General features: G+C 45.2%; 1 protein-coding gene across 1 annotated transcript in view; it reads right to left on the reverse strand.

The window, feature by feature from the left end:
- LOC137776554 (transmembrane protein 132B) overlaps window positions 1-27,655 on the reverse strand; it is a 356,123-nt gene that overhangs the window by 169,783 nt on the left and 158,685 nt on the right. Inside the window, exon 3 of the mRNA XM_068563133.1 lies at window positions 2,161-2,307. Coding sequence (XP_068419234.1) covers window positions 2,161-2,307 — 147 coding nt within the window. The remainder of the gene's footprint in view (window positions 1-2,160; window positions 2,308-27,655) is intronic.

Raw genomic sequence — 27,655 nt, forward strand, 5'->3', positions numbered from 1 at the left:
CCTCCAAACTTCTTGTCACATGAGATGACAAAATCCTATTGCTGCGGCCACTTTTAGGTGAGAATTCTAGTACTTGCAACTGAGCAAATATAAAAATCCTAGACTCTTTCCAGGTATCGACAGCTCAGGATAGGGGAGTGTTCAGACAGTAGATTCAGATTTCCAGGGAAACCATGGGTCACATGAGGCTGCAGAATAAAAGCTCTGTCAAGGGAGGTAAAGGACGATGACCAGGATGTTGAGTGGGAGTGAGAGGAACCCAGATCACCTGGTCAATATTCCTAATCAGAGGCTTTTGATCACTCAACCTGAGTCACTCTTTCCCTTTGAAAGAGCTCTTCAAAATCAGGCAGAACAGAGTTCTAGATGAGGTTGGCTGAGGTCGCCCAAGCAGAGACAGCCCTCAGCCTAGAAATCCATTAGAAAAGGCAAGCTCCACACAACCTCTCCATTTCTCATGCTCCCACCCACCCACCAGCTCCCTCATTCATTCACCCAGTGCCCCTTTGGTGCCCAACATCGTGGACCTCAAAGGGTTTTAAAACAAGAAAAGAGGGACTTCCCTAGTGATCCAGTGGTTAAGACTCCCGCCCTTCCATTGCAGAGGGCGCAGGTTCAATCCCTGGTCGGGGAACTAAGATCCTGCATGCTGCGCGGTGTGGCAAAAAAAGAAAAAAGAAAACGAGAAACGAAAGAAAAGAGAACAGGTTGTGACACTAGAAGATGATAAGTGAAAGATCTAAACAGGGCTCTATGGCAGCCTGAGGAGCGGGGGGTCTCATCCTGGCTGAAGTGGGAGCCACTGGTGGTTCTAAAGCCGGGGGAACTGCGTGGCCAGCACTGCTCAGTCAAAAGGGAAGAGACGAGAGGCCAAGAGACTGTAGAAAAGACTGTGGCAACAAGGGTGAGAGCTCGTTCTGCCTGTTGGGAGCCCAGATGCAAGATTATTAGCAACAACCTCCTTCTGCTTCCCAGGCAAGCTCAGCCCCATAAAACCCTGCACTGCTGCTCTCGGAGCTGGAGAAGACCTGCCAGCAGTGCCAAGTTCCCCAACCTCACATCCCGAGCCCATATGCCAATACCCGGGTGTGATAGCTGCAAAACGACGACCTTTAAGCACTGAGAGACAATTACTTGACAGCTAGAGGCACCCTCAGTTCACTCGTAAAAAAGTACATTTCCCCCTTGCCTCTTAAATCATTTCTATTTCCCCCATTTCATTCTTCAGCTCTTTACTGCCAACAATAACAGGAACAATAATAAGATTGTAAAATAACGGTTCTCAAACCCTGCACTGTGAGAAATAGGCGTTCAGGTAATTTTGGAGATCGTCAACCTCATTAGGTCACTGATGTATAAAGAACACAAAGGATAAAGCCCTCATCCTGCAGCACATCCGATAATACATTCAGAAGCTGTAGGACGGAGCTGAGCTGATGAACTCAAAGGAACACACCTCCCATTAAATGCAGAGGCACCTAGAAAAATGGTACAGGTGAACCGGTTTGCAGGGCAGAAAGAGAGACACAGAGGTAGAGAACAAACGTATGGACACCAAGGGGGGAACATGGGGGGGGGGGGGGCGGGTGGTGGTGGGATGAACTGGGAGATTGGGATTGACATGTATACACGAATATGTATACAATGGATAACTAATAAGAACCTGCTGTATAAAAAAATAAATAAAGTAAAAAATTTTTTAAAAAGGGCACAAGGGTTTCCCTCATGGCGCAGCGGTTGAGAATCTGCCTGCCAATGCAGGGGACACGGGTTCGAGCCCTGGTCTGGGAAGATCCCACATGCCGCGGAGCAGCTGGGCCCGTGAGCCACAACTGCTGAGCCTGCGCGTCTGGAGCCTGTGCTCCGCAACGAGAGAGGCCGCAATAATGAGAGGCCCGCGCACCGCGATGAAGAGTGGCCCCCGCACCGCGATGAAGAGTGGCCCCCGCTCGCCACAACTAGAGAAAGCCCTCGCACAGAAACGAAGACCCAACACAGCCATCAATAAATAAATAAATAAAATTTTTTTTAAAAAAAGGGCACAAAAAAATAAAAATGCAGAGGCACCACTTTATTTATACAGTCATTATTTTCCTATCAGCGTTTGCAACCATCCCCAACCCACCGCTGCCGAGGTACCTTGAGCATCTCGGCGCTTACCTGCTCTGTGTGTCCGGGTGATGGCCCACGCAGGTGAGGGTAGCTGCTGTCTGAACACTGTCATTGTCAATTTCTTCCTGGACTGCCCACTGGTCTTCGCTGCTGACTCTCACTGCGGTTATTTTCACACCTGCTGCTGCCTTAATTCTGTGGGGTAGAAAAAAAAAAAAAAAAAATATATATATATATATATATATATATATATATGACCATTTCAAAACAGGGAGCAAAAATAGGGAGCTAGAACAGATCTCCCCTTTCCTCTGGGACATGTAGGGAAGAGTGGCCATAATGCCTTTCCTTTGAAAACTAAGTGTCCTGTTATTTTTACAAGCGCCCCAAAGTAGGAGCCCCAGCGTTTTGCCACGTCTGTTAATTTTCTGTCTGATCGGTGGGTTGGGAACCAGATCGCTTTCTGTTTCAGGGGTCCTGTGGGCCGGAGACGAGACAGATGTGTCTGGTAGGTGTGGATGGAATCTGGGGCCCGGTTCTTCCTCTGGGGATGGGGAAGGGCTCCCATGAGGTGGGAGGGGTCTGAGAGGCTGCAGGGGCTATGCCAGCCCAGGGGATGGCACCATCCAGGGGACCAAGGGGGAGGCAGGCAGCACTGATCACACTGTGAAGAGGAAACAGTGGGGCCACGCGGTCCTCAGAGGAGCAAAAGAAATACAGCATTCAGGCAGGCTAAAGTGGCCAAGTACTGCCTGGTACGATGTTTGCAGAACTCAATTCCCCAAGGAAGAATCCAAGGCCCCAGCTGCTACATCCATTGAGCAAAGGCCAAAGAGAGTTCCCAGCCTGGACTGTCTGCCGTTTCTTCCCTGCTCCTAGAACGATCTTCATGTTGCTACTGACCAGAATACATCTCCTCTGTAACCACGGGGATTGCAAGGCAGCTTCCAAGTTCTCTGACAATGGCCTTGGGACTTGCCCAGATGCTGTGGACTTGTCTGGAGAACAGTCAGGAGCAAGACAGGGCCACGGAAAGCCAAGCTGCTTGCTGTGCCTTAACTAAATGTAAGTAATACGAAAAGGGTGTCATTGGACTTCCGGGTGCATGCACTAATGCTGCAGAGGGTCAGCACATGCTTGGCTGTGAAGGTACCTGAACCCCCTCTGCTTCCCAGAGGCCTGTGGACTAAGGAGAAATGCCCAGTGAGGCTCTGGGCATCCTTTTCCACAGAGAAGGCAAAAGGAATGCCACGATGCAAAAAAATGGTATGTGTGCAGGAGTTACAGGAGCATCAGCAAAGACAGATCCATCAAGACAGACATTCCACTGCCACCAAAAACTTAGAAGCAAAGATTCCCTCCAAGAGATTTATTAATCAAATCCACACATAACAGCAGGGTCTAAGATGCAATTAAAAACATATGAATGAAGGTGAAAGGATACAATGGGAGGATACATCCACAAATCATATCTCTGATAAGGGTCTAGTATCCAGCATATATAAAGAGCTCTTGCAACTCAACAACAAAAAAAGACAAATAACTCAATCTGAAAATAGATGTTTCTTCAAAGAAGATATACGTGGCCAACAAGAACATGAAAAGATGCTCAGCATCATTAGTCAACAGGGAAATGCAAATCAAAACCACGAGATACCACATCACACCCACGAGCATGGCTATCATCAAAAAAGGGAAAAATAATAAACGTTGACAAGGATGTGGAGAAACTGGAACCCCTGTACACTGCTGGTAGGAATGTAAAATGGTGCAGCCTCTGCGGAAAACAGCTTTGCAGATGCTCAGAAAGTTAAACATAGAATTACTATATGACTCAGTAATTCTACTCCAGCATATAGACCCAAACGAATTGAAAACAGATACTCAGGCAAACCCTTGTACATGCATCTCATGGCAGCACTGTTCACAACAGCCAAAAGGCAGAAACAACCCAAATGCCCACCACGTGATGAAAGGATAAACAAAATGTGATATATACGTATTGCGGAATACTATTCAGCCACAAAAAGGAATGAAGTGCTGATACATGTTACAATGTGGATGAACCTCAAAAACATCATTCCAAGTGAAAGAAGACAGACACAAAAGGTCATGTATTGTATGGTTCCATTTACATAAAATATCCAGAATAGGTAAATCCACAGAGATAGAAAGCAGATTGGTGGTTTCCAGGGGCTGCGAAGAGCAGAACAAGGAGTAGCTGCTTAGCTAACAGGTATGGGGGTTCCTTTTGGGGTCATAAAAATGTCTTGGAACTAAATGGAGGTGGTGTCTGCACAACACTGTGTACTAAACGCCAGTGAATTATTCACTTAGAAATGGTACATTTTATGTTATGTGAAATTCGCTTCAATTAAAAAAGAAAGAAAAGAAGAAAAAACAGGTGAATGGACCCTCCCAGGAGTGACTGAAACTTTAAAAAAGGATTTATCAAAGTCCAAAAAAGACCCAAAGACGGGAATCCCTAAAGTCAGAATTTCAAGCAGCAGGAGAGAATGTTCTGGACTCAAGGGTTGTCCTAAAGCCCCTGATTTTGCTGCCTACCATAAGGAAACCCGGGGTGGAATTAGGGGACTCAAATACTTGCATATCTAGTTAAATTTTTTAAAGTTTCTGCTTCCTGTATTCCCTTCCTATAGGACCTTACACAGATGCTAAGACATACACCTGCTCGCTCTTGCATTTGGCGTTCCTGACCCCCTCCAGAGATTCAGGCGCCATTCTTTGTCCCAACTGGATGGTTCTTCCTGTTAAATTCTGGTGACTACATATGCTAACTCCTCAAAGCTTTCTTTCTTGCCATCACAAAGTTCCGGGAAGTAATTTATGCAAGCCAGGAATAAAGGCGTCCCATTGTGCCCCTGTTTCCAGCCATTCCATCTTGCTGCCAAAGGGGCAACTGGAGAGAATGTTCCAGAATGCATGTCTCCATAAGCAGAGTCCTCCCACTGTCAAGAGCACCTCCTCATTTCTACCAGTACTTGCCACTTTAATGGCTTATCACATTCTTCCACATACACGGATCACAGAGCAATTTGACCAAGCATCCCCATGGTCAGGATGATTACTATTGTTCCCAATGTCCTGATGATCAAACTGTGACCCTCACACCCCCAGAGGGAGCGACCAGCTGGAGGTCACAGAGCTAGACAGTGACAGAGCCAGGATTAGAAACCAGATCCCCTGAGTCCAAAACCCGCTCCCCTCCCCTCCTACTCTGCCCCATGCAGAGAATTCGCTGCAGAGGATACAAAATTAATGCACAGAAATCTCTTGCATTCCTATACACTAATGATGAAAAATCTGAAAGTGAAATTAAGAAAACACTCCCATTTACCATTGCAACTAAAAGAATAAAATATCTAGGAATAAACCTACCTAAGGAGACAAAAGACTTGTATGCAAAAAATTATAAGACACTGATGAAAGAAATTAAAGATGGTACAAATAAATGGAGAGATATATCATGTTCTTGGATTGGAAAAATCAACATTGTGAAAATGACTATACTACCCAAAGCAATCCACAGATTCAATGCAATCCCTATCAAACTACCACTGGCATTTTTCACAAAACTAGAACAAAAAATTTTCACAATTTGTATGGAAACACAAAAGACCCTGAATAGCCAAAGCAATCTTGAGAAAGAAAAACGGAGCTGGAGGAATCAGGCTCCCTGACTTCAGACTATACTACAAAGCTACAGTAATCAAGACAGTATGGTACTGGCACAAAAACAGAAATATAGATCAATGGAACAGGATAGAAAGCCCAGAGATAAACCCACGCACATATGGTCATCTTATCTTTGATAAAGGAGGCAAGAATATACAGTGGGGAAAAGACAGCCTCTTCAATAAGTGGTGCTGGGAAAACTGGACAGCTACATGTAAAAGAATGAAATTAGAACACTCCCTAACACCATACACAAAAATAAACTCAAAATGGATTGAGACCTAAATGTAAGGCCAGACACTGTCAAACTCTTAGAGGAAAACATAGAACACTCTATGACATAAATCACAGCAAGATCCTTTTTGACCCACCTCCTAGAGAAATGGAAATAAAACCAAAAATAAACACATGGGACCTAATGAAACTTAAAAGCTTTTGCACAGCAAAGGAAACCATAAACAAGACGAAAAGACAACCCTCAGAAGGGAAGAAAATATTTGCAAATGAAGCAACTGACAAAGGATTAATCTCCAAAATTTACAAGCAGCTCATGCAGCTCAATATCAAAACAACGAACAACCCAAACCAAAACTGGGCAGAAGACCTAAATAGACATTTCTCCAAAGAAGATATACAGATGGCCAACAAACACATGAAAGAATGCTCAACATCATTAATCATTAGAGAAATGCAAATCAAAACTACAATGAGATATCATCTCACACCGGTCAGAATGGCCATCATCAAAAAATCTACAAACAATAAATGCTGGAGAGGGTGTGGAGAAAAGGGAACCCTCTTGCACTGTTGGTGGGAATGTAAATTGATACAGCCACTATGGAGAACAGTACGGAGGTTCCTTAAAAAACTAAAAATAGAACTACCATACGACCCAGCAATCCCACTACAGGGCATATACCCTGAGAAAACCATAATTCAAAAAGAGTCATGTACCACAATGTTCATTGCAGCTCTGTTTACAATAGCCAGAACATGGAAGCAGCAACCTAAGTGTCCATCGACAGATGAATGGATAAAGAAGATGTGGCACATATATACAATGGAATATGACTTAGCCATAAAAAGAAACGAAATTGAGTTATTTGTAGTGAGGTGGATGGACCTAGAGTCTGTCATACAGAGTGAAGTAAGTCAGAAAGAGAAAAACAAACACCGTATGCTAACACATATATATGGAATCTAAAAAACAAACAAAAATTGGTCATGAAGAACCTAGGGGCAAGACAGGAATAAAGACACAGACCTACTAGAGAATGGACTTGAGGATATGGGGAGGGGGAAGGGTAAGCTGTGACAAAGTGAGAGAGTGGCATGGACATATATACACTACCAAATGTAAAATGGATGGCTAGTGGGAAGCAGCCGCATAGCACAGGGAGATCATCTCGGTGCTTTGTGACCACCTAGAGGGGTGGGATAGGGAGGGTGGGAGGGAGACGTAAGAGGGAGGAGATATGGGGATATATGTATACATACAGCTGATTCACTTTGTTATACAGCAGAAACTAACACACCATTGTAAAGCAATTATACTCCAATAAAGATGTTAAAAATAAATAAATACATACAGACATACATACATACATACAGCAGTGTGTGCGTGTCAATCCCAAACTCCCTAACTATCTCTTCCCCAGAAGAAATACATTCTAATTATTTTTGCCTTTGGATGGTTCTGAAGCCCCAGGCATTCCTACCTGCCTAGGAGAGCTGGATGCTTCTAAGGATGAAGGTCAGGGAGGTGGTGGAGTTAGTGATGATGACAACGAACTAACTGTGAGAGTTTGGATGCCAATCACTGGACATCTGTGACTCAGTTTCCTCATCTTCAAAATGTGTGTAATAATAATATCTACCTGTAGTGTTGTTTGTATGAAGATTAAGTGAATCACTGTATATAAAGTGCTTAGAAGAACACCTGGGACAAAGAAACTGATCAGCGTTAGCTATTATGATTTTTCTCACCATGAACTACTGCATACTCTCCAGAGATCATACACTCAGGCATCAAGCCCCCTCCCTGTGAGATGTCCTTTGTAACTGCTCTAAGTCTCCACGCAGGACCCCAGCCACCTCCTCTCTGGATATGATTTCCCTGATCTTACTCCTTTTCCTTGGCAGGAAATTCCTCTCATATCCCAAGACGGAGCAAACCCTCCATTTGCCGTAGTAAATCCTTGTTGTTGTTTTTTTTTCCATAAAGGTTACTCTACACTTGAACCTTCGACACTTTGGGTTCAAAGGACACCAGTGTGCACCTGACAAAGTCTCAGAAATTTTCTGTGATTGTAGTTGACCAAACAAATAATCCAATTCTGGTTCATGTCTAGTCTCCTTCAATGTCCAGAAGTGGGACCAGCTTTAGAAGTGGCTCACCACAAAGGTTCAGATGATGTCCCCACTTCCCTAGGCACCTGACTCTGTTCAGGTCTCACATATGTGGGTTTTGTGCACCGACAGGCTCTCTTCTTGTGGTCACAGTGTGGCTGCAACAGCTCTGGATCTCACCTCCTCATCCACAAGGGAAAAGCAAGACTCTCTCTCCTAGAACAAACTCCTGGAGCCAGGTTTTCATTGGTTGAATTTGATTGAGTACTCAACCTTGGACCTATAACTGTGGCCTGGCGGGGGGGGGGGGGGGGGGGGGCGGTGAAAGGACAATGCTTATTGGTTTGCCCAGTCAGCGACTATCCTGCACTAAGAGTGAAATTAATCCCATCTGAACCACGTGGGAGGGGTTAGCAGGGAGTGGCTCCCAAAAGGAAATTCGAGTTACAGCAGAAGAAATGGATGGTAGGAATCAAAACCACAAGCCTGAAGCCAAATTACTGAGGTTCTGCCTCCCTCCTACATACAAGTTATAAAATTGTTCCAAAATCCCAGTTCTTGGTCCAAATCCTTCCCAATTTTAGATTCTATTTGTTGGAACAATCTAAGCCCAGAAAAATCCATGTCTTGAATATTCATTAAGTTTGTTTTAGAGAAATATTTTTAGGCTTGGTGATATTCTTAACTCTTGTTATTTAAAAACTACAATAATCTAAACCTTGTGACAACGATTAATGGTCTCAGCCCTGTAATGAGCTTGAGGGATTTGGGGGCTGATCAAGGGAAAGATATGACCACAAGGTGGCAGTAGCATGCAACAAGCTTTACCTAGGCAACAATTTGACAAGTTTGTGTGATGCGTGTAAGTCCCTCATAGCCTAAGACCTTCCAAATGACATGGCATGAGGGCACCTAGCCAGAAGGGGAGGAGGGCAGGGAACCCCAGGGAGAAGAGGATCAGAGAGGGCGCTTACATGTCGCTAAGCAGCACTGTGGGATGTCTCCAGATCAGACAGCTCCAAAGGGCAGCTGCAGCTCGAGGTCTTACAGCTACAAGGTCTATGGCTAACAGACATTGGGAACAGTTTTGCAGGGTATGCAGAGCAGGCTCTAAATGGCTAAAATAGGCGTATTTAGGGTATATTGAAAACAACAGATGCGTAAAAAATTGAGTTTGGCTCTTGAGCTAACAGGTCCCAGTCTGCTGTGAAGAAATAAACAACACAGGGGCCAACCTACAGGAACCATCTCTGGCTCATTTATATAACAACTACTTCCTGACATTCACAAAAAAAACTTACATTCATACTTTGATAGGGTCTTCATTATACAACTATTTGTTATCTGTATTCTTGAAGTTAAGGGATTACACAGAGGAGAATACATTGGCAGACTAAGAAACTATCAATACTTGTCGATGAACTGAGCCTTAAGGAAATCAGTCCCCACTGTCACTTGACCCTTGGTTGACAGTGACACCGACCGCAGCCCTGCTGCAGCATCTCTGCCTTTGGTAAGGGTGGGCTGTCAGGCTCTGCTGATTGTCAGCTACAAATACAACGCAAACGCAATGCACATCTATTGCAAAGTGAAACTGCTGAATCTTGTAGCATTGGAGGACTGACAAATGCCAGCAAGGCTACTGAGAAAGAGGACCCGGCAGAGATCCACCAACCACCCCTCAAGACATATCTACTGACAGTTCACAAGTGAAGAAGGGAAAATCAACAAGAAAAGATAAGTGCTTCCAAAGAGAGCAGTCTGCATAGCAAGGCAGAGTGAAGCTCTGGGGGAAACTGGGGAAGCCCTGAAATACTTCCGCTAAGTTGATCCTTTTTGTGACCCTGTTGGCAATGTCAAGTGTGAAATGAAAAATGCAATACTGTGCAGTTATATAAAATTGGAGGAAAGTAACAACAAAAAATTGTCAACGGGCAATGTATGCTTCGTTCCGAGCGGCACAGAAAGGGAGTTACTGAGCCTGAATTTTGTTTACTGTAAGATAAAACAAACTTGTTTGTTTATCTTTATTTCATTTCTCAAGGAAGAAGAAAAATCCCAATCGCGTCTCCTTTTTCTCAAGATTTTCTACGTGATTTTACGTTCCCATTTACAGTGGATTAATTTTTATTGGCCAAATGTTCTCAAATTAAAGAAAAGCTTCCCATAACTAACCTGTAGCTTTAAATGGCAATGGTCTAAAAAATGCATATTTTATGGTGTGTAATAGGCTAACATTCTGTATTGGCCAGGAGCTGGCTTCCTCGTGGTTCCTAAAACAGCACGTGTCTTCCTGTCTTTAAACCTTTGCTCTTGCTGTTCCCTCTGCCTGGAAAGGTCTCCCCTGACACCCACAGGACTCACTCCCTCATCTCCTTCAGGTTTGGGCAAATGTCATCTCTTTGAGCTTTTTCCAGACCACCCGATCGAAAAAAAAAGCCCTATTTAATACCCCCAAACTTTGCTTCCCTTGTTTATTCTCTGTATTCCCCCACTGGATGGAAACACCAGGAGAGGGGGGAGGGTTTTTTTGGTTTGTTTGGTTTTTTTAATGCGTTGTTTCCTGCATTATCCATGGTTCTGAGAGCCACGCCTGGGAAACTGGAGGTGCTTAATAAATGCTCGTAGAATGAAAGGTCTCCATCTAAGGTGTCATCTGTCTCTGGGTGCTCCATAAATATCAGACTGAGGACTGAAGATGTCCAGTAAGGGGCAAAAGCTACCAAGGTCACAGGAGGGAGGCATTGGAAGCCTATGGACCAGAGGTTCTCGGGCTTTTAAGCACATCAGAATCACCTAGTTACAGGTATCTGGATCCTCCAAAGATTGTGATCCAGTAAGTCTGGGGCGGAACCCAACTGTGCTATGTTTTTCAACAGGCTGCCATTGTGATGCAGGTGGCCCCCAGAACATTCTTTGGATAAGAGTGCTTGGGACACATTTCAGACAATCACATTCTGTCAAGGAGAATAATGCCAGGGAACATCTGGTGTTCGAATCACTTTCTGAGATAAGCCCAGCCCTGGGCGCTGGAGCACTTTCAGGATGTGTAAAGATACTTCTACTTTGCATTCCCCGGCAAACCACTTTCTCTGTGATAAATTAACCACAGAGAGAGATGCGCGCCTCTCCCACTAGGCACCTGGAGGCTGGCAGAGGCAGGCTCTGCTGAGAGCTCATTTCAGACCACGATTTAAACTTGGAAAGATTACAGGGCAGGGGAAAGAGTCAAGGCGAGGAGGCCACCATGCTCATGACCACAGAGCAGGTGGGGCTCCCTCTGGTCCAGGTGGCTGAACCTGGATGTTGAGGACAGATATTTTTGGTCTCAGTTCGAAAGAGAACAGGAGCCAGCTTGAAGGACAGACAGACCACCAGTGCTGGAAAATCACATCCAACAGAGCAGACTGTTGGAGGGCGTGGATTTCAGCCCCGAGAACAGGGACATGCAAAGTGGGACCTTTATGCAAGTGAGAACGTTCCCAAAGTAACACATGCTGATTCCCAGGGGGCTATCTCCCCTCTCTTGTCTGACTTTTTAATTTAATCTTTCACCCAAGAAAGTTAAAAATTAAGCAAACTATACGTATAGCTTTTGACAAATCAGAAATTTGACAAATCACTCCCTTCTTCACACTTCCTAAGGCATTAAGATAAGCACATCCAAAACCCTGCCTTGGCCCCAGACATCCAAAACCAGCAAAAAAAAAAAGACTGGATATAGCCTACAGCGTGTCTTGCTTAGCCACTTAATTGTTTCTGGTCCATACCGTGTGTGGCAGACAAACTCTGGGGTGGTCCACAATGACCCCCAACTCCGGGTGACCATACCTTTGTTGAATCCTTTCCCCTTGAGTGTGGGGAGGGCCTGTGACTTGCTTCTAGCTGGAATAGTACGATAAAAGAGATGAAATGTCATTCCATGGTTCCACTACATTTTATAAGACTCCACCTTGCAAGCAGACCAGCTCCAGGCAATCTCTCTCCCGGGTGTCTTTGAAGAAGTAAGCAGCCATGTTGGGACACCCATGTGGCAAGGAGCTTGGGCAGCCTCTTGCAGCTGAGGGCCAACAGCCAGTAAAAACCCAGGGCCCTCGGTCCTACAACAGCAAGGAAATATACTCTGCCACCAACACCAGTTCGTACGGAAGCCGATTCTTCCCCAGTCGAGACTCAGATGAGAATGCTGGCATTTAAAGGATTTAGGGGGATTTCCCTAGTGGTCCAGTGGTTAAGACTTTTGCCTTCCAATGCAGGGGGTGCAGGTTTGATCCCTGGTCGGGGAGCTAAGGTCCCACGTGCCTCGGGGCCATAAAACAGAAGCAATATTGTAACAAATTCAAGAAAGACTTTAAAAATGGTCCACATCAAAAAAATCTTTTAAAAAATCGGGGCTTCCCTGGTGGCGCAGTGGTTGAGAGTCTGCCTGCTAATGCAGGGGACGCGGGTTCGAGCCCTGGTCTGGGAGGATCCCACATGCCACGGAGCGGCTGGGCCCGTGAGCCACAACTGCTGAGCCTGCGCGTCTGGAGCCTGTGCCCCGCAACGGGAGGGGCCGCGATGGTGAAAGGCCCGCGCACCGCGATGAAGAGCGGTCCCCGCACCGCGATGAGGAGTGGCCCCCGCTTGCCGCAACTAGAGAAAGCCCTCGCACGAACCGAAGACCCAACACAGCCAAAAATAAATAAATAAATAAAGTAGCTATAAAATTTTAAAAAAAAAAAAAATTAATAAATAAAGGATTAGGGCCAGGATGCTAATTGCCCTGCTGTGAATGGAACAGTCCTGCCCCACTCCAGATGCCAATAGTGCCCCCACGAAGAAACACTGCAGACACCTGATTTTTCAGCCTCTGTAGAGATAATATCCCCACCACCACCTGCCCCCAACACAAATGCCTGGGATCACTTTCCCTGGCAAAGTGGACCCCAGGCTGAGCTGCAGACACTCCCTAACTGCTCTGCCCTTGTCCCCATGTGGAGCACATGCTTATTTTTCAGTGTCAGTGGACCGGAGGGGAAGCAGCCCCCCTACAAATTCAGGATGTGCTGTGTCACAGCCATGAAGCCAACATGTGCCACAATTTCAAGACCATTATGGCGGTACCATCAGGAATATAGTCTGGTCATCCACTTTACTTCTTTGCAAAGCCCCAAGTGTTGGCTCCCACCATGAAACCCAGTGCACCTTCAGATCACATTTAAATGTCTGACACAACAAAACACAGAAAGCTTTACCCTCTGATTCCCAACCACTGCCTCTGATCATCATGTCCCACAGAGTGAAGTCAAAGACAATGTGCGTCTCTCTGGTAGCAGAGCTGTTCAATACACACACACAAAACAGAGAAACACACACACACACACACACACACACACCCATGAGCGACCCACGCGGCAGGGGCAGGGAGGTTGATAATTTCTCAGGGCCCGATTAATGGCTTCTCACGATCCAATTAACAAGGTAATATTGTTTCATGGGAACCTAGGATTAGTAAATGTACAGCCATTAAGAACCAGAAATGCTTTTGAAATGCTTTTGGATTTTCGAAAGCAGATACAGTCAGCCTCAGGGCTTTGGAATTCAAATGTGACTGAGAAGTATGTGATTTAATTTAAGGTCTACACACTGCATATCTACCACATGTCAGGCATTAACCACCTACTATGTGCAGGAGAAATAGACAGCCCTACAAAACAGACAGACAGAATAGTGAAGTTAAGACCACATTTCTGACTTAAAACTTGGACTCTAAGAGAGAAAGAAAAAAGGACCCAAGAGAACACACCTGGACTCCTGCTGTGTGACCTTGGAAAAGTCATTTAGCCTCTTTGTGCCTCAGTTTCCTTATCTGTAAAATGGGACTATTAATAATAGTACTACTGCACAGTGTCATTGCAAGGATTAAATGGAGACGGTATACACAAAATGCTTAGAACGGAGCCTGGCATATAGCAACTATGCAGGGTTCACTATGCTGGTGGTGGTGACAGGAATGCCCACGTGGTGACCCCATCCCAGCTCTAAATGCTGACATTTCAAAGAACCATCCCTTGGTGTTAAAATGCTCCAGAGACAGACTGAGAGGTGCAGAAAAGCTGTCACGAGAGTTATCCAACAAGCTCCCAACCCTGGTCATCGGATCCACAGAAGACCAGGTGGACGAGTCTACCCAGCACCCATCCTCCTCTTCTGAGGCAGCTCCTACCTGGACTTCCCTTGGGAGCGACTTATGCTCAGTCCAGGTATGTCAGGCTAGGCTGACCCCACCCTGGCTTCAGGAGTTGGTATGTGTAGCCATTCAAAGCATTGTGTCCTCCTGGACAGTGGTTGGTTCAAGAAGGAAGCATGTGACCCAACCAAACCAATCAGCATATCCCATCCCCTGAATTGATCGGCCCAGAAACAGACACGTCACCCAGAATGTTTCAGGGAGAGGTGAGCCCAGCTCTCTTTTCACTAAGCAATAAGTGTTGCAAGAGCCCACCACCTGCCTGAGAATGAAACCAGCAAGGGGAAAGCAAAGGTAAGAGGTGGAAAGAGATGGCTTTCCGGTTACACTGTCTAAGCACCTGGATCCAGCCAGACTTGAGGTTGTCTTTCAGTTACATGAGCCAGTAAATTCCCTTCAAGCCACTTTGAGTTGGGTTTCTTCTATTTGCATTTGAAAGTGCACTGACAAAAACAGCCAGGTTCTGACATTTCTACCACTCAGAGTACCAAATAAAATCCTCCCAAAGTTCACAGACGATACACATATAAAGTTACCACCTGTGATACAAGGACAGGAGAACAGATGGTGAAAGGATGTTCAATATTTCCAAGTCCTTGTGAGCACAGAGAGCAAATATTAAATAAAGGGAATCTACAGAAACAATCAGAGATCCTCTCCCTTTGTGATATCCAACCTAAATATTAATAAACAAAGCTAAGGTATAAAAACTCAATTCATAACTCAAAAATAACCTGACCTTTTATGGAATTAAACTCATTTTCTGTCAAACCTATTTTTTTAAGAATGTTTAGTGATATAAATTTTCGAATGCCTAGTGAAGAATCGTTTCCTCATAGTAATTTAAAGCATTTTGTGAGCCACTATGAATTTTTTTCCTCTCCAACCTGGACACAAGCAAGGGATCACCCTGTTACATTGGATATTTCCTCTCCATGAAAACTTGTCAGTAATTTTCAGTAACTTGGTATTTACAGCTCCTGAGAAATAAATTCTCTCTCTCTCTTCCTGTCACTCACACACACACACGCACACAAATCCATTTTCCCAACTTCATCTGTCTTCTAGAGTATGATGATCCACAAAGTTATTTTTACAACACAGAACTTTCTAAGTCCCAAATGCATAGCTAAATAAACACTTGAAATCACCTCTTAGAAGTCTCAAAGGAAAATCAAACTCAACACATCCCAAACCGAACTCACGATCAACTCAGCCAAAATAAAAACAAAAACCACCTTAATTCTCTTGTCCTCTTTGAGAAAAGACCACTCTCTTCGTTCAGGATGCTATAACAAGATACCACAGACTGGGTGGCTTAAATGACTGAAATTTGTTTCTCGCAGTTCTGGAGTCTAGGAAGCCCAAGATCAAGGTGCTGGAGATTCAGTTCCTGAGAGCCCTCTCCCTGGTTTGCAGACAGCTGCCTTCCAGCTGTGTCCTCACGTGGCAGGGAGCAGAGGGGGGAAGAAAGCTCTCTCGTGTCTCTTCTTATAAGGGCACTAATCTCATCATGAGAGCCCCACCCTCATGAACTAAATGTCTCCCAAAGGTCCCATCGCCAAATACCGTCGCACTGGGGTTTGGGATTTTCACAGATCAGTGCAAGGTGGGGAGGCAGGGGGACACAGACATTCGGTCCATAGCAACCACCATTCAGTCCAGGGCAATCACCATCCACCAAATCGCTGAAACGAGAAACATGGGCGTCAACCTTGACAGCCTCCTTTCTGTAACTGCCTCCCATATCCAGTCCATCAGCAAGTCCCCTGCCATCGTCCTTGTGTGTGTCACTGCTGTAAGCACCCTGCAACCACTGCTACAAGCCACAGAGCAATCAGGGTGAGCTGCTCCAAATCCTGAGCCATCAAAATTCCAAGCTTAAAACTCTTCACTGGTTACCACCTTTGTTAGAAAAAGTCTGAAATCCCACAAGACCCTGCATGGTCTGGACCATGATTAAGAGATCACAAAATTGCCCAGCAGAGGCAGTGGCTAATAGCGTAGTGGCTGAAAGCACAGACTCTGGAACCAGACTGCCTGGATTCAAATCCTAGCTCTAGCATTTATCTACTCTGTGATCTACTCAACCCCTCTGAGCCCCAGTTTCCTCATCTGTAAAATGGAAGCACAGAAGCCATCTCATAGGTGTCATATGAGGATTGAATGTTAAGCACTTAGCAGGTGCAATTTTAATTCTCTCTTTAGGATCGTGGCTCTGTGATTTCCTACTGGTCCTTCTCAGTTCCTCGGAAGCCCCAGACTTTCCCTGCACCTGGCTATACTGGTTAGTCTCTGTTTCTCCTGCAGACCCTTTTTCTATCCTTCTCTTCTTGTCCAGTACCGCTAGAGGCTGACAGCTGTGCACAGAATCAATGGAGGCCCCTTGTCCTGCCTCTGGCTTCCAGTTGGGTTCAATCAATAGAAGGCACAGCAGGAGATTAGATGGTACGAGAAGAGAAGTTGGGGTATTGATACCCCTGGCTTCTCCCTGCTGGTGACGGTGGCTGAGATCCCCTCCCTGTGAGCACAGCTCCTGTGGTCCAGCCCTGACCTCCAATCTCCGCTCTCCCTGGGTTCCTGCAATTCCTCCCTAGCCTTGGGCCAGTTACCACCTTGACCCTGTCTCCACTTAGTCAAAGCCCCTCCATGAAATTCTCTTTGGGGTACCAGCTCTTTCCCACCTGAACCCTGAATGCTTTGGGCCTTTGCAAATACTCTTCCTTATGCCTGAAACTTTTCCCTCACACCACCCTCCACCTCCAACTATCCAGGTCATTCCTTTCCATCCTTCAATTCTTAATCAACACCTCCTCAGGGAAGCCTTCCCAGGTACACAGGACTGAGTTAGTTTTTTTCTTTTACGGCACCTCGATTTTCCCTTCCCAGCACTTATCACAGCTAATATTAAATAATTATCTGTGTAAGTTTCTATATACGTTATGGTGCCCGAGACTGGAAGACTCACACCAGCAGAGACCACATCGGGCTTGTTTGATCACATCCTCCACTTCCTACGCTGCTTTGCACACACGTGGTACTCAGTGCACACTTGTCGAGTTAATCAGTCACACAATGAAATGCAGTGGGTCCCCGTAACTGGACTGACCGGGCTTCATCCAACACAGGAGGAAACAGAGCAGTGATGTCCAGGCCAAGCCACTTTTGCTTCTCAACCTAAGGCAGATGCGCTCAGAAGAGGCCTACGCCCGCACCTCTCTGATGCTGAGATGGTTGCTAATTACGAAGGCTCTCTAGTCAAACTTGGTGTTGGAGCCTCGGTGGCAAATTCGGGCACAGAGGCAGGCTGAGCCTGGCAGGGAAGCCGGCGTGGATTCCGAGGCCCCGGGACGAAGTCTGACCCCGTCCTCGTGTGTGGCTTATAGTAGCCGCAGAAACAGTGCCTCACGTTCGGTTACCACCCAAACGCTTGCCAAGGACTTTCACACGTATTTTCTCATTTGTTCCTCGTGAAAACCTGTGAAACTGCCACAGAGAAATGATTCACACGCCCACAATCACACAAGTGGGCAGACACAGAACCGGGGCTGCATCCCTGTGGTCACGGGTCCCAGCTCACGGCTCCTCCCAGGAGGATGCCAGCCAGCCCCGCCCCCGAGGACTTTGCATCCTCCGGGCTGTTTATCAGGTGAAGTGCTCCAAACATCTTCCAGGGTCCCTTTTATCCAGATGGAAAATGCCTGAAAAAGCACTGCAACAGAGGAGTTAAGAGCACACCTCCAGACCCGGATGCCTTGGTTCAAAGCCAAGTTTTGCTACTTTCTATCTGTGTAAGTTAACACTAATTATTTTAACCTCTTTGGGCCTGTTTCCTGTCTATAAAATGGGGATAAAGTGCCCACTTGGATGGTAGCCTTCAGTATTAAATGCGTGAATGTATTTACACCCCACAGTACAATGCCTGACCTGGCATATGGCAAACAAGTGTGCATTCACCCCCTCTGTGCACCTTCTAACCATCATCAACCTAACCTGTCCTCATGGAATAACAGCTAGCCTTGGGGAAAGGTGGACATCTTATTCCACTTTGCTCCACCTCCCACCGGCCCGTGGATGGGGGGCAAGACATGTCATAGGTATGACCCTCGGTCCACAAACTCATTATTTTCTTTACTTCCTAAAATTCAAATTAATTTTCATTCTCAGCCCCATTTGGCCAAGCTGGTTTAAAAATAAAAACTGAAGGTAGTCTTGCCTGAGGTTTTGTCCTCCACTCCAGGGATGGAGGAGGGGTGGGATTCTGTGGATGGACAAAGATGGGAGGGGGCAGAGGCTATGGGAACTTCCGTTCTTCACCGACCGTCCCTGAGATGTCCGTCACGGCGGCTCCCGTGGCCCCTCAGGTCAGGGGTGGGAGTGGGCGTGGGGGAGCGTCTTTACTACTTCTCTGCCAGCCTTGGGGCTAGGAGGCTTCTAGAAGGCTACCCAGGTCCCAGCTCCTCTGACCCATGATTGTAAACTCAAGTGCCTCCAGGGACCAGGCAGGTATAAAGGTGAGTAACTGGACAGGTGGATACTACAATGAACAGGTAACTAACTCATATGTCCCAACCTAAGGGGATGCCCGTGAGAAACCTCTGCCTTCAACACGTCGAAGGAGCCCTCTGGTAACAAGCCCTTCCACCCACTTGGTTATGCCCCGTATGTAACTCCACTTCGTATCCACTGAAATGCAGCGGCTCTGCAGCCCCGAGGCTGCTCTCTGGGAGGTGTTCCCAGAGCAGTTTCTGCTCTCTCCACCCCAGGACAGTGTTCCTCCATTTACTCAGCCCAGGAGCACAATCTCCCAAGACCACGCTGACACAGAGTCAAGCACATACATACACACACATGCACAAACACACACACGATCCTTCAGTCAAATCCCTGTTTTAATGCTGCTGTGACCAAAAAATGAGCCATTAGTTCAGATCCTACAGATGCAAAAAAGCTGGGTGACACATCAGTTATCGACTGCGGTAAACTGTGGGAGCGTCAAAGACCAGGGAGACCAAGCTGCAGGCGACACTGCCTTGCTTGGCATCCTGCCAGGGACAATTCTGTCCTCTGCACACAGACCAGAGACCCATCTGTTCTTTGATGAATAACAACCAGAGAACCCCGCTAGGTACCTGTGTTCTAGGCTCCCGTACTTCTAGCTGTGTCTGTGAAATAAGCTCCAAAGTTACAGAGACTTGGAAAGTGAGAAGCAACCATACTTCTTAATCTTCCTTTCAAAAGTGAGACTTCCTATGCAATGGGTCATGAACGCACCATGAGGGGGAAAAAAGCAAGCACTGTAAAGAGACCAGATTTCTGTCTGGGATATTCAAAGCCATGGATAACGCAGCTCAGGGTGTTCAGAACTGTCTTAGGCACAGTCTCTCCTGTCCAGCTGTGTGTCATCTCTTCAGAAACAGCCTTCAGAGACAGATTATAAACATCACACATCCACGGTGTGGAGGAAAGGGAACCCTCCTTCACTGGTGGTGGGAATGTAAATTGATACAGCCACTACGGAGAACAGTATGGAGGTTCCTTTAAAAACTAAAAATAGAACTACCATATGACCCAGCAATCTCACCCCTGAGCACGCAGCCAGAGAAAACTATAATTCAAAAAGATACATGCACCCCAATGTTCATTGCAGCACTATTCACAATAGCCAAGACGGGGGGCAACCTAAGTGTCCATCAACAGAAGAATGGATAAAGATGATGTGGTACATATATTCAATGGAATATTACTCAGCCATAAAAAAAGAATGAAATAATGCCATTTGCAGCAACATGGATGGGCCTAGAGATGATCATACTAAGTGAAGTAAGTCAGACAAAGACAAATATCATAAGATATCAGTTATGTGTGGAATCTAAAAAAATGATACAAATGAACTTATTTACAAAACAGAAATAGACTCACAGACATAGAAAACAAGTTTATGGCTACCAAAAGGGAAAGAGGGGGAAGGATAAATTAGCAGTTTGGGATTAACAGCTACACACTACTATGTATAAAATAGATGAACAACAAGGACCTACTGTATAGCACAGGGAACTATATTCAGTATCTTGTAATAACCCATAATGGAAAGGAATCTGAAAAAGAATATATATATAATTGAATTGCTTTGCTGTATACCTGAAACTAACACAACATTATAAGTCAATTACACTTTAATTTTTTTAAAAATACACATCCAGAGGCATATGAGACAAGAAGCCCCAGGTCTTAGAGAGCTGGGGATTTATTTCAAACTTGGGTAACAGTTGCTGTGATACCAGCTAAATCATGACACTGCTTGTTGCGACACCAAAGCTGCATCTCCGAGGTGCCTTCATCTGGTGAACTGTTCTTACCTCTGCAGAAGCAAAAACTTAATCAGATAGGATTGGATCTGGGAAAACCCTCCCCCTTTCTATTCCTCCTAAAAGCCAAGATTATTCCCACCCCGGAGCCTGACACTGGCTGTGCCCTCTCAGCTCTCCCGGTGCTCCGTCATTACGCCCATCTCACTGGATTCAGCCTCTTCACTCATCGATGTACCCTGTCTTGTGTCCACAGGCGTTTTAAACAGCAACAAACAAGTCATTAAGTAGAGAACAAAAGGCAACAAACTGTTAAGAACAAACATGCAAAAGCAAGCAGAATCTACTAATTTGCTCTTCTGTGATGGGCATTTTTTTCATTAGCCAGCAATGCTACAAAATCACTTTATTTTTCTTTTTTACTGGGGTACAGTTGTTTTACAATGTTGTGTTAGTTTCTACTGTACAGCAAAGTGAAGTAGAGTTCCCTGTGCTATACAGCAGGTTCTCATTACTTATCTATTTTATAAATATTAGTGTATATATGTTAATCCCAATCTCCCAATTCATCCCACCCAACTTTTCCCCCCTTGGTGTCCCTGTGTTTGTTCTCTACATCTATGTCTCTGTTTCTGTCTTTCAAACCGGTTCATCTGTACCATTTTTCTAGATTCCACAAAGATGTGGATGGACCTAGAGACTGTCATACAAAATCACTTTTAATACACCGCTCCCCGATTCAGAAGACATCAAGAGTCCCAATGCTGACCCATGTCCAGACCATTCTTGGCCAGATATTCTCTCTCCTCACCAGCGAGCTGACCTCCCCTGCCTCCCACTGTGGGTCCATCTGGACTTGGCTCCATTCAAAACCAGCAAGTACTCCAGTTCTTGTTTGGCGCAGAAAATAGGACCACCATAAACACCAGAACACCAAGGGCCTCACCTATGAGGATATAAGCTCCACAAGATCAGAGAACTACATCCTTCCCCACTACAGAGTCAGCACAATAACAGTACCTGGCAAATGGAAAGCACTCAAATATTTGTTGAATTAATAAATGAATGAATCTCCCACAAGAGAAACAGTATATGACACTGATCTGCCTCCCATGGGTTAAATGAAAAACATACTATTAAGACCCTGGCATTCCTTGGAAACTTGTTCAAATAAATCCCTCGTATTTCTTTTAGTTGCCAAACCTACTCTAAAGTACAGGAAAGTCACAACAATAATGGTGTTTTCCCCTGGGAAACTGTAGCCTGAGAGTTACATCAGGTCTGTGTGGAACACAAATTTTATCGGCATCTGTTCTCATGTGACCTAGAACATTCTAGCTCCCTGTTACTAAAAAGGCTCCTTCTGGACAGAAAGTGCAAGGGCATCAACAAACACCAACAATAGGGTCCACCAGGCAGCCTCCAGCTGCCAAGCCCCTTGGCAGGATGGGAAACAAGGGGCTCAGGGGGGCTTCCCTCGACAGCCCAGAGATGGGAAGCAAAGAGCTAGGGGCCAGGGCCCCTCCACCCTTGGACATACAACTCTCAAGAGGCCACATACAGTTTTTTCATCCCATCAGATGTAGTCAAGGAAGGAACAGAGATAAAAACCAAGCTTTCATCTCGCCAAATTTTAAAATACTTGCAACTCATTCAATTTTTTAAATGCCTGAAATTAAATGTTTTTTTTTAAATTTTATTTTTAACTGTGTTTTCAGGACGTGGGACAAACACCTAAGGGCACATGAGAATATCTTAGGTGGCATGACAAGGACATAATATTAAATAATATTGAGTTGGAAAAAAGAGAGTTTCTAATTTTTATCAACCCTTTTGAATAAATCAGGTGGAAAGTTCCAGTTGAGTGTCTTAATGTCTTTAACCCCCTCTAACACTTGCAAATCTCCCTTTTAAACAGAGAAAACTAATGAGCCCCCAAATCAAGGCATTTTAGAGCCTGCCACCATCTTGCTTGAATGTTACAACACTGGCTTTTGTGCATAATTATTATTACAGTTGCCTTCTATTTACAGCAAATGATACTGGTTTTCCATTTATAGAAGAGATATAAAGTTCCTGTTATAGGTAAATTCAAGAAAAATATGAGCTGATTTAAAGAAAAATATTAATTGAACAGCAGTACTGGTGTTACGTACAGGCGGAAGAAATAGTGAAATCTCATGGGAAAAAGACAATGCCAACTGCCCAGTCTCTCTGGTCAGGATTCCCAAGGTAAATAGGTTTAGGTGATAAACTCATTCCTACCATAGCTACACATTTATTTTAATGTGCACTAGAAAAAAAAATAAAGCCAGAAAATCAAGAGATTAATCTTCTGCCTTAAGGGAGTAATATAAGATTTTATTTTGAGATAAATGTATTGCCTCCCAAAAAATGGCTATCAATTGAAATGAAAATAGTAAGGGAAAAAGAGTTTGGGGTGGTGGGAAAAACTGGAATTCTGGAATTCTGTAATTAGGGATGGGAAAACTGGAATTCTGGGAAACGCCAGTTCCAGGGATGACCTGGACCAGCTCTCACAGGCAGCCTCACACCCTGCAGCCAACCTGCAGCTGCACCCAGGGGTCTTCAAGCTGCAAATCAAAGAGGCAATTTTCTACCACAAGAAAGCCCTGTCTGGCTCAATTCAGCTGAGGGCAGAGGAATCTGAGAATCCCACTCCAGGTTAGGTTTGCTTAAGAGCTCAGAAGAAAGAAGGAAACCTATCTGGAGGAGGAATCGAGCTGCTGAGATGGAACTGAGTTTGTCTTCAGTTGTCAAAGCACTCCGCTGGGGAACACAACAGCACCCTGCCTTCACCTGTCTACATCTCCTCTGTCTCTGCCGCTGGTGAACAGCCAAGAATGGGAAGCCACAAACAGAAAGGATTTTCAAGCAAAGAGAAGGCAAAGAAAACAGATTTTTCAAGAGCAAAACACCCACAGCTTTCACAAATTTAGACTGAGCTAGAATAATCTGAAGAGTGGTTCAACCCTGAAACACATTTCAAGAGCAATGTTATCAAACTGGGCTTTAGTGGAATTTCTGGGCATCTGATTACAGCCATCAAACCACTTATCTTTCCTGGGCTTTTAAACATTTCAAGGGCCTCTGCACTTGGGGTACATCTCAGCTGTTCTAATGGTTTTATGATTAAGAAACTGAGGCTCAGAGAAGTGAAGTGACCTGAGTAAGGTCCTGAAAAGCCAGGCCTAGAACTCAGATGTCCAACTGCTAGGTGTCTTTTTTCTCCGCCATCCAATATCATGCTTCATTAAGAAGGCAGTAAGAATGCACTTCTTCATCCTCTTGCACCAAATGTCCTGTTAAGAATTATCATTCAATATCCTGGGACCATCTATTGGAATGAAAAAGATAAAACCAAGTGATCTCAACTAGAAAAATAAGAGATGGTAAACTGCACTGAGAAACTACATTTGCCTTTGAAGAAAAGGTGAACCATATCTTACTTTTGTCACTGTTTTAGGAATCTAAAGATATTGGGGGCACAATGGAAATTATTTATGTTTACTATAAAATCATGTGATAATAACCTAAAAAGTCAAACACTCAAGGAAGTCTATAAGTTACAGTTCTTTGCTTGCACACAATAGAAACCCCATCTGGCCAGCTCAGAAAGAGATTTATAAGCGAGAGTGCTGGGTCATATGGTAGTTCTATTTTTAGTTTTTTAAGGAACCTCCCACTACTGGGCATATACCCTGAGGAAACCATAATTCAAAAAGAGTCATGTACCACAATGTTCATTGCAGCTCTTTTTACAATAGCCAGGACATGGAAGCAACCTAAGTGTCCATCGACAGATGAATGGATAAAGAAGATGTGGCACCTATATACAATGGACTATTACTCAGCCATAAAAAGAAATGAAATTGAGTTATTTGTAGTGAGGTGGACGGACCTAGAGTCTGTCATACAGAGTGAAGTAAGTCAGAGAGAGAAAAACAAATACTGTATGCTAACACAAATATATGGAATCTGAAAAAAAAAAAAAAAAAAAAAAGGTTCTCAAGAACCCAGGGGCAGGACAGGAATAAAGACGCAGATGTAGAGAATGGACTTGAGGACACGGGGAGGGGGAAGGGTAAGCTGGGACGAAGTGAGAGAGTGGCATGGACATATATACACTACCAAATATAAAACAGATAGCTAGTGGGAAGCAGCCGCATAGCACAGGGAGATCAGCTCGGTGCTTTGTGTCCACCTAGAGGGGTGGGATAGGGAGGGTGGGAGGAAGACGCAAGAGGGAGGAGATATGGGGATATATGTATATGTATAACTGATTCACTTTGTTATAAAGCAGAAACTAACACACCATTGTAAAGCAATTATACTCCAATAAAGATGTTAAAAAAGAGAGAGAGAGACCAGGCATCTCACAGAATGAAGGGGAAGGATGGAAATCCAAATCCAGAAATGGGCCCAGATCCAGGGCAGGTAACTGGCAGGACTGCCACCAAGACCATCCGACCAGAATCACCAGACCCCACCCAAGCATCCACTTCGGCTGGCACCAAACCATCACGTGTATCTGTGATCTGTAGTAACTGCACTTCCCACAGACATCCAGAATTTCCCTCCAGAGCAGATGCATACCACTCGTAGACCAGCCAGTAGGAGGAACTGCAAATCTGCCCAACCCAGTCCCCGTATGAATTATGCATGTGAACACACACACATGCATACGCACACACACGTGCACGCACGTACATACACGTAAGCACACGCGGACAGAGCAGACACGTGTGAAGCCTCCCTCCACAACCCCGCCTCTCAGCCTGCCCGATTTCAGCACAGCCGTGGTGGACAGCTCCATGTGCCCATGCCTGTGGCTTTTCACCAAAGTGTTCTTGGCTTCTCTGATGTTTCCTCCCAGTTACTTCCCCAGGGCAATATCCAACCAACTGGGATGGACGCCAGCAGATAAACGCTCCGGCCACCCCATCTTGCAGCGAGACAATTCTGAGGTGCCTTCTGCACAGCTCCAAGGACGGATGAAGCCCCCAGGGACCCCCTCCGTGCAGCTTTATCAGCCTCTCCTCCTTCCCTGCCCCACTTTCCCCACCTCACACTTCTGGTTTCTGCCATCATCTCCCAGATGAGCCACCTGGGCCCCAATTCCTTGTCTTAGGATCTGCTGGGGACCTACACGTACATCTTACGCTCACTTGTGCACGGGGCAACGTTCTTCACAGAAGAAGGTTAGGGCCTTGGACTCCCCAGCAGGTTGGAAGTTGTGTGGAATATAAACCCCTAACGTCCCACCAGACCCGCTTATTAGTGCCCCGAGCTGGGACAGAGTTGAGGCAGACTTCAGTTTGGGACACAAACTACACTTGGCAGCGAGGCTGACACATAAACTCAGCACCTCCCTTTCTCTCCCCAGATCTCTTGAGGCAGGAAGAGTCTGGTCAGGAGACCAGGGGCAACTCTGAGCATTTCAAACAGAGGAGAACTTCCCTGGTGGCGCAGTGGCTGAGAATCCGCCTGCCAACGCAGGGGACGCGGGTTCAAGCCCTGGTCCGGGAAGATCCCACATGCCGCGGAGCAACTGAGCCCGTGAGCCAAAACTACTGAGCCTGTGCTCTACAGCCCGGGAGCCACAACTACTGAGCCCACGTGCCGCAACTACTGAAGCCCACGTGCCCTAGAGCCCGTGCTCCACAACAAGAGAAGCTCCCGCTCGCCACAACCAGAGAAAGCCCATGCGCAGCAACGAAGACCCGATGCAGCCAAAAATAAAATAAATAAATAAATTTATTTTAAACGTTAAAAAATAAAAAAATAATAAAACAGGAAATTTAGGTGGGAGGAAGAGTGGCCCAAGGTAGACTCAGACATCTGGACATGCCACATCACATCTGCAGGCCGGCGTGCTTATTCTGGGTGTAGTGCAATGCCATCAAAGCAGAAGGTGGGGATGACCTGATTGGTGTGTACTGAAGGCCACTCTGGTTGCTATGGGGAGAACGGATGCGTGGGGCAAGAGGGGAGACTGGGAGGCCAGTTAGGAGAGTATATTGCAATACTCTCCAGGTCAGAAGCCATGGTGGTTTGCACAGGGGCAGTGGAATTTGAGACGGAAAGAAGTGGACGATTTCAGACTATAGTGTGGAAACAGAACCAACGGGAGTGTATCTCCTTAGCCTGTACGATCAGGACCTTAGCTATAAATGGCTTTCTAGGTAACTGTTCTTTTTCAGAGCGCAGAGGTGGTTTGTTAATGTCACCCTTGCAATAAATAGGAGAATAAACATAAGTGAAACAAAGACATAAGTACATACATACATAAAAACAGAGGAAGTTTAATCCAGGGAAGGGGCGACTCCATTATGTGTATCTGAGAAGTTCAATCAAGGTTAGCACAAGTTTTATATGTGGAATCTAAAATATGACACAAATCAACCTATCTACGAAACAGAAACAAAATCAGGGACATAAGAGAACAGACTGGTGGTTGCCAAGGGGGAGGGGAGTGGGAGAGGGTAGGAGTGGGATTTTGGGATTAACAGATACAAAGTGGTATATACAGGATGAATAAACAAGGTCCTACCGTATAGCACAGGGAACTATATTCAGTATCCTGTGATGAACCATCGTGGAAAAGAACATGAAAAAGAAATGTCTGTATGTGTAGAACTGAGTCACTTTGTTGTACGGCAGTAATTAACACAACATTGTAATTCAACTATATTTCAATAAAAAATAAATTTAAAAGTAGATCAGAAAAAAAAAAATAGATCAGCACAAGTTTGGGATTGATAATATACACACTGCTATATACACACTACTATATATAAAATAGACAACTAATAAGGACCTACTGTATAGCACAGGGAACTCTACTCAATACTCTGTTATGGCCTAGATGGAAAAAAAATCTAAAAAAGAGTGGATATATGTATATGTACAACTGATCCCCTTCGCAGTACACCTG

Source organism: Eschrichtius robustus, chromosome 14, assembly GCF_028021215.1.
Source record: "Eschrichtius robustus isolate mEscRob2 chromosome 14, mEscRob2.pri, whole genome shotgun sequence".
Lineage (NCBI taxonomy): Eukaryota > Metazoa > Chordata > Mammalia > Artiodactyla > Eschrichtiidae > Eschrichtius > Eschrichtius robustus.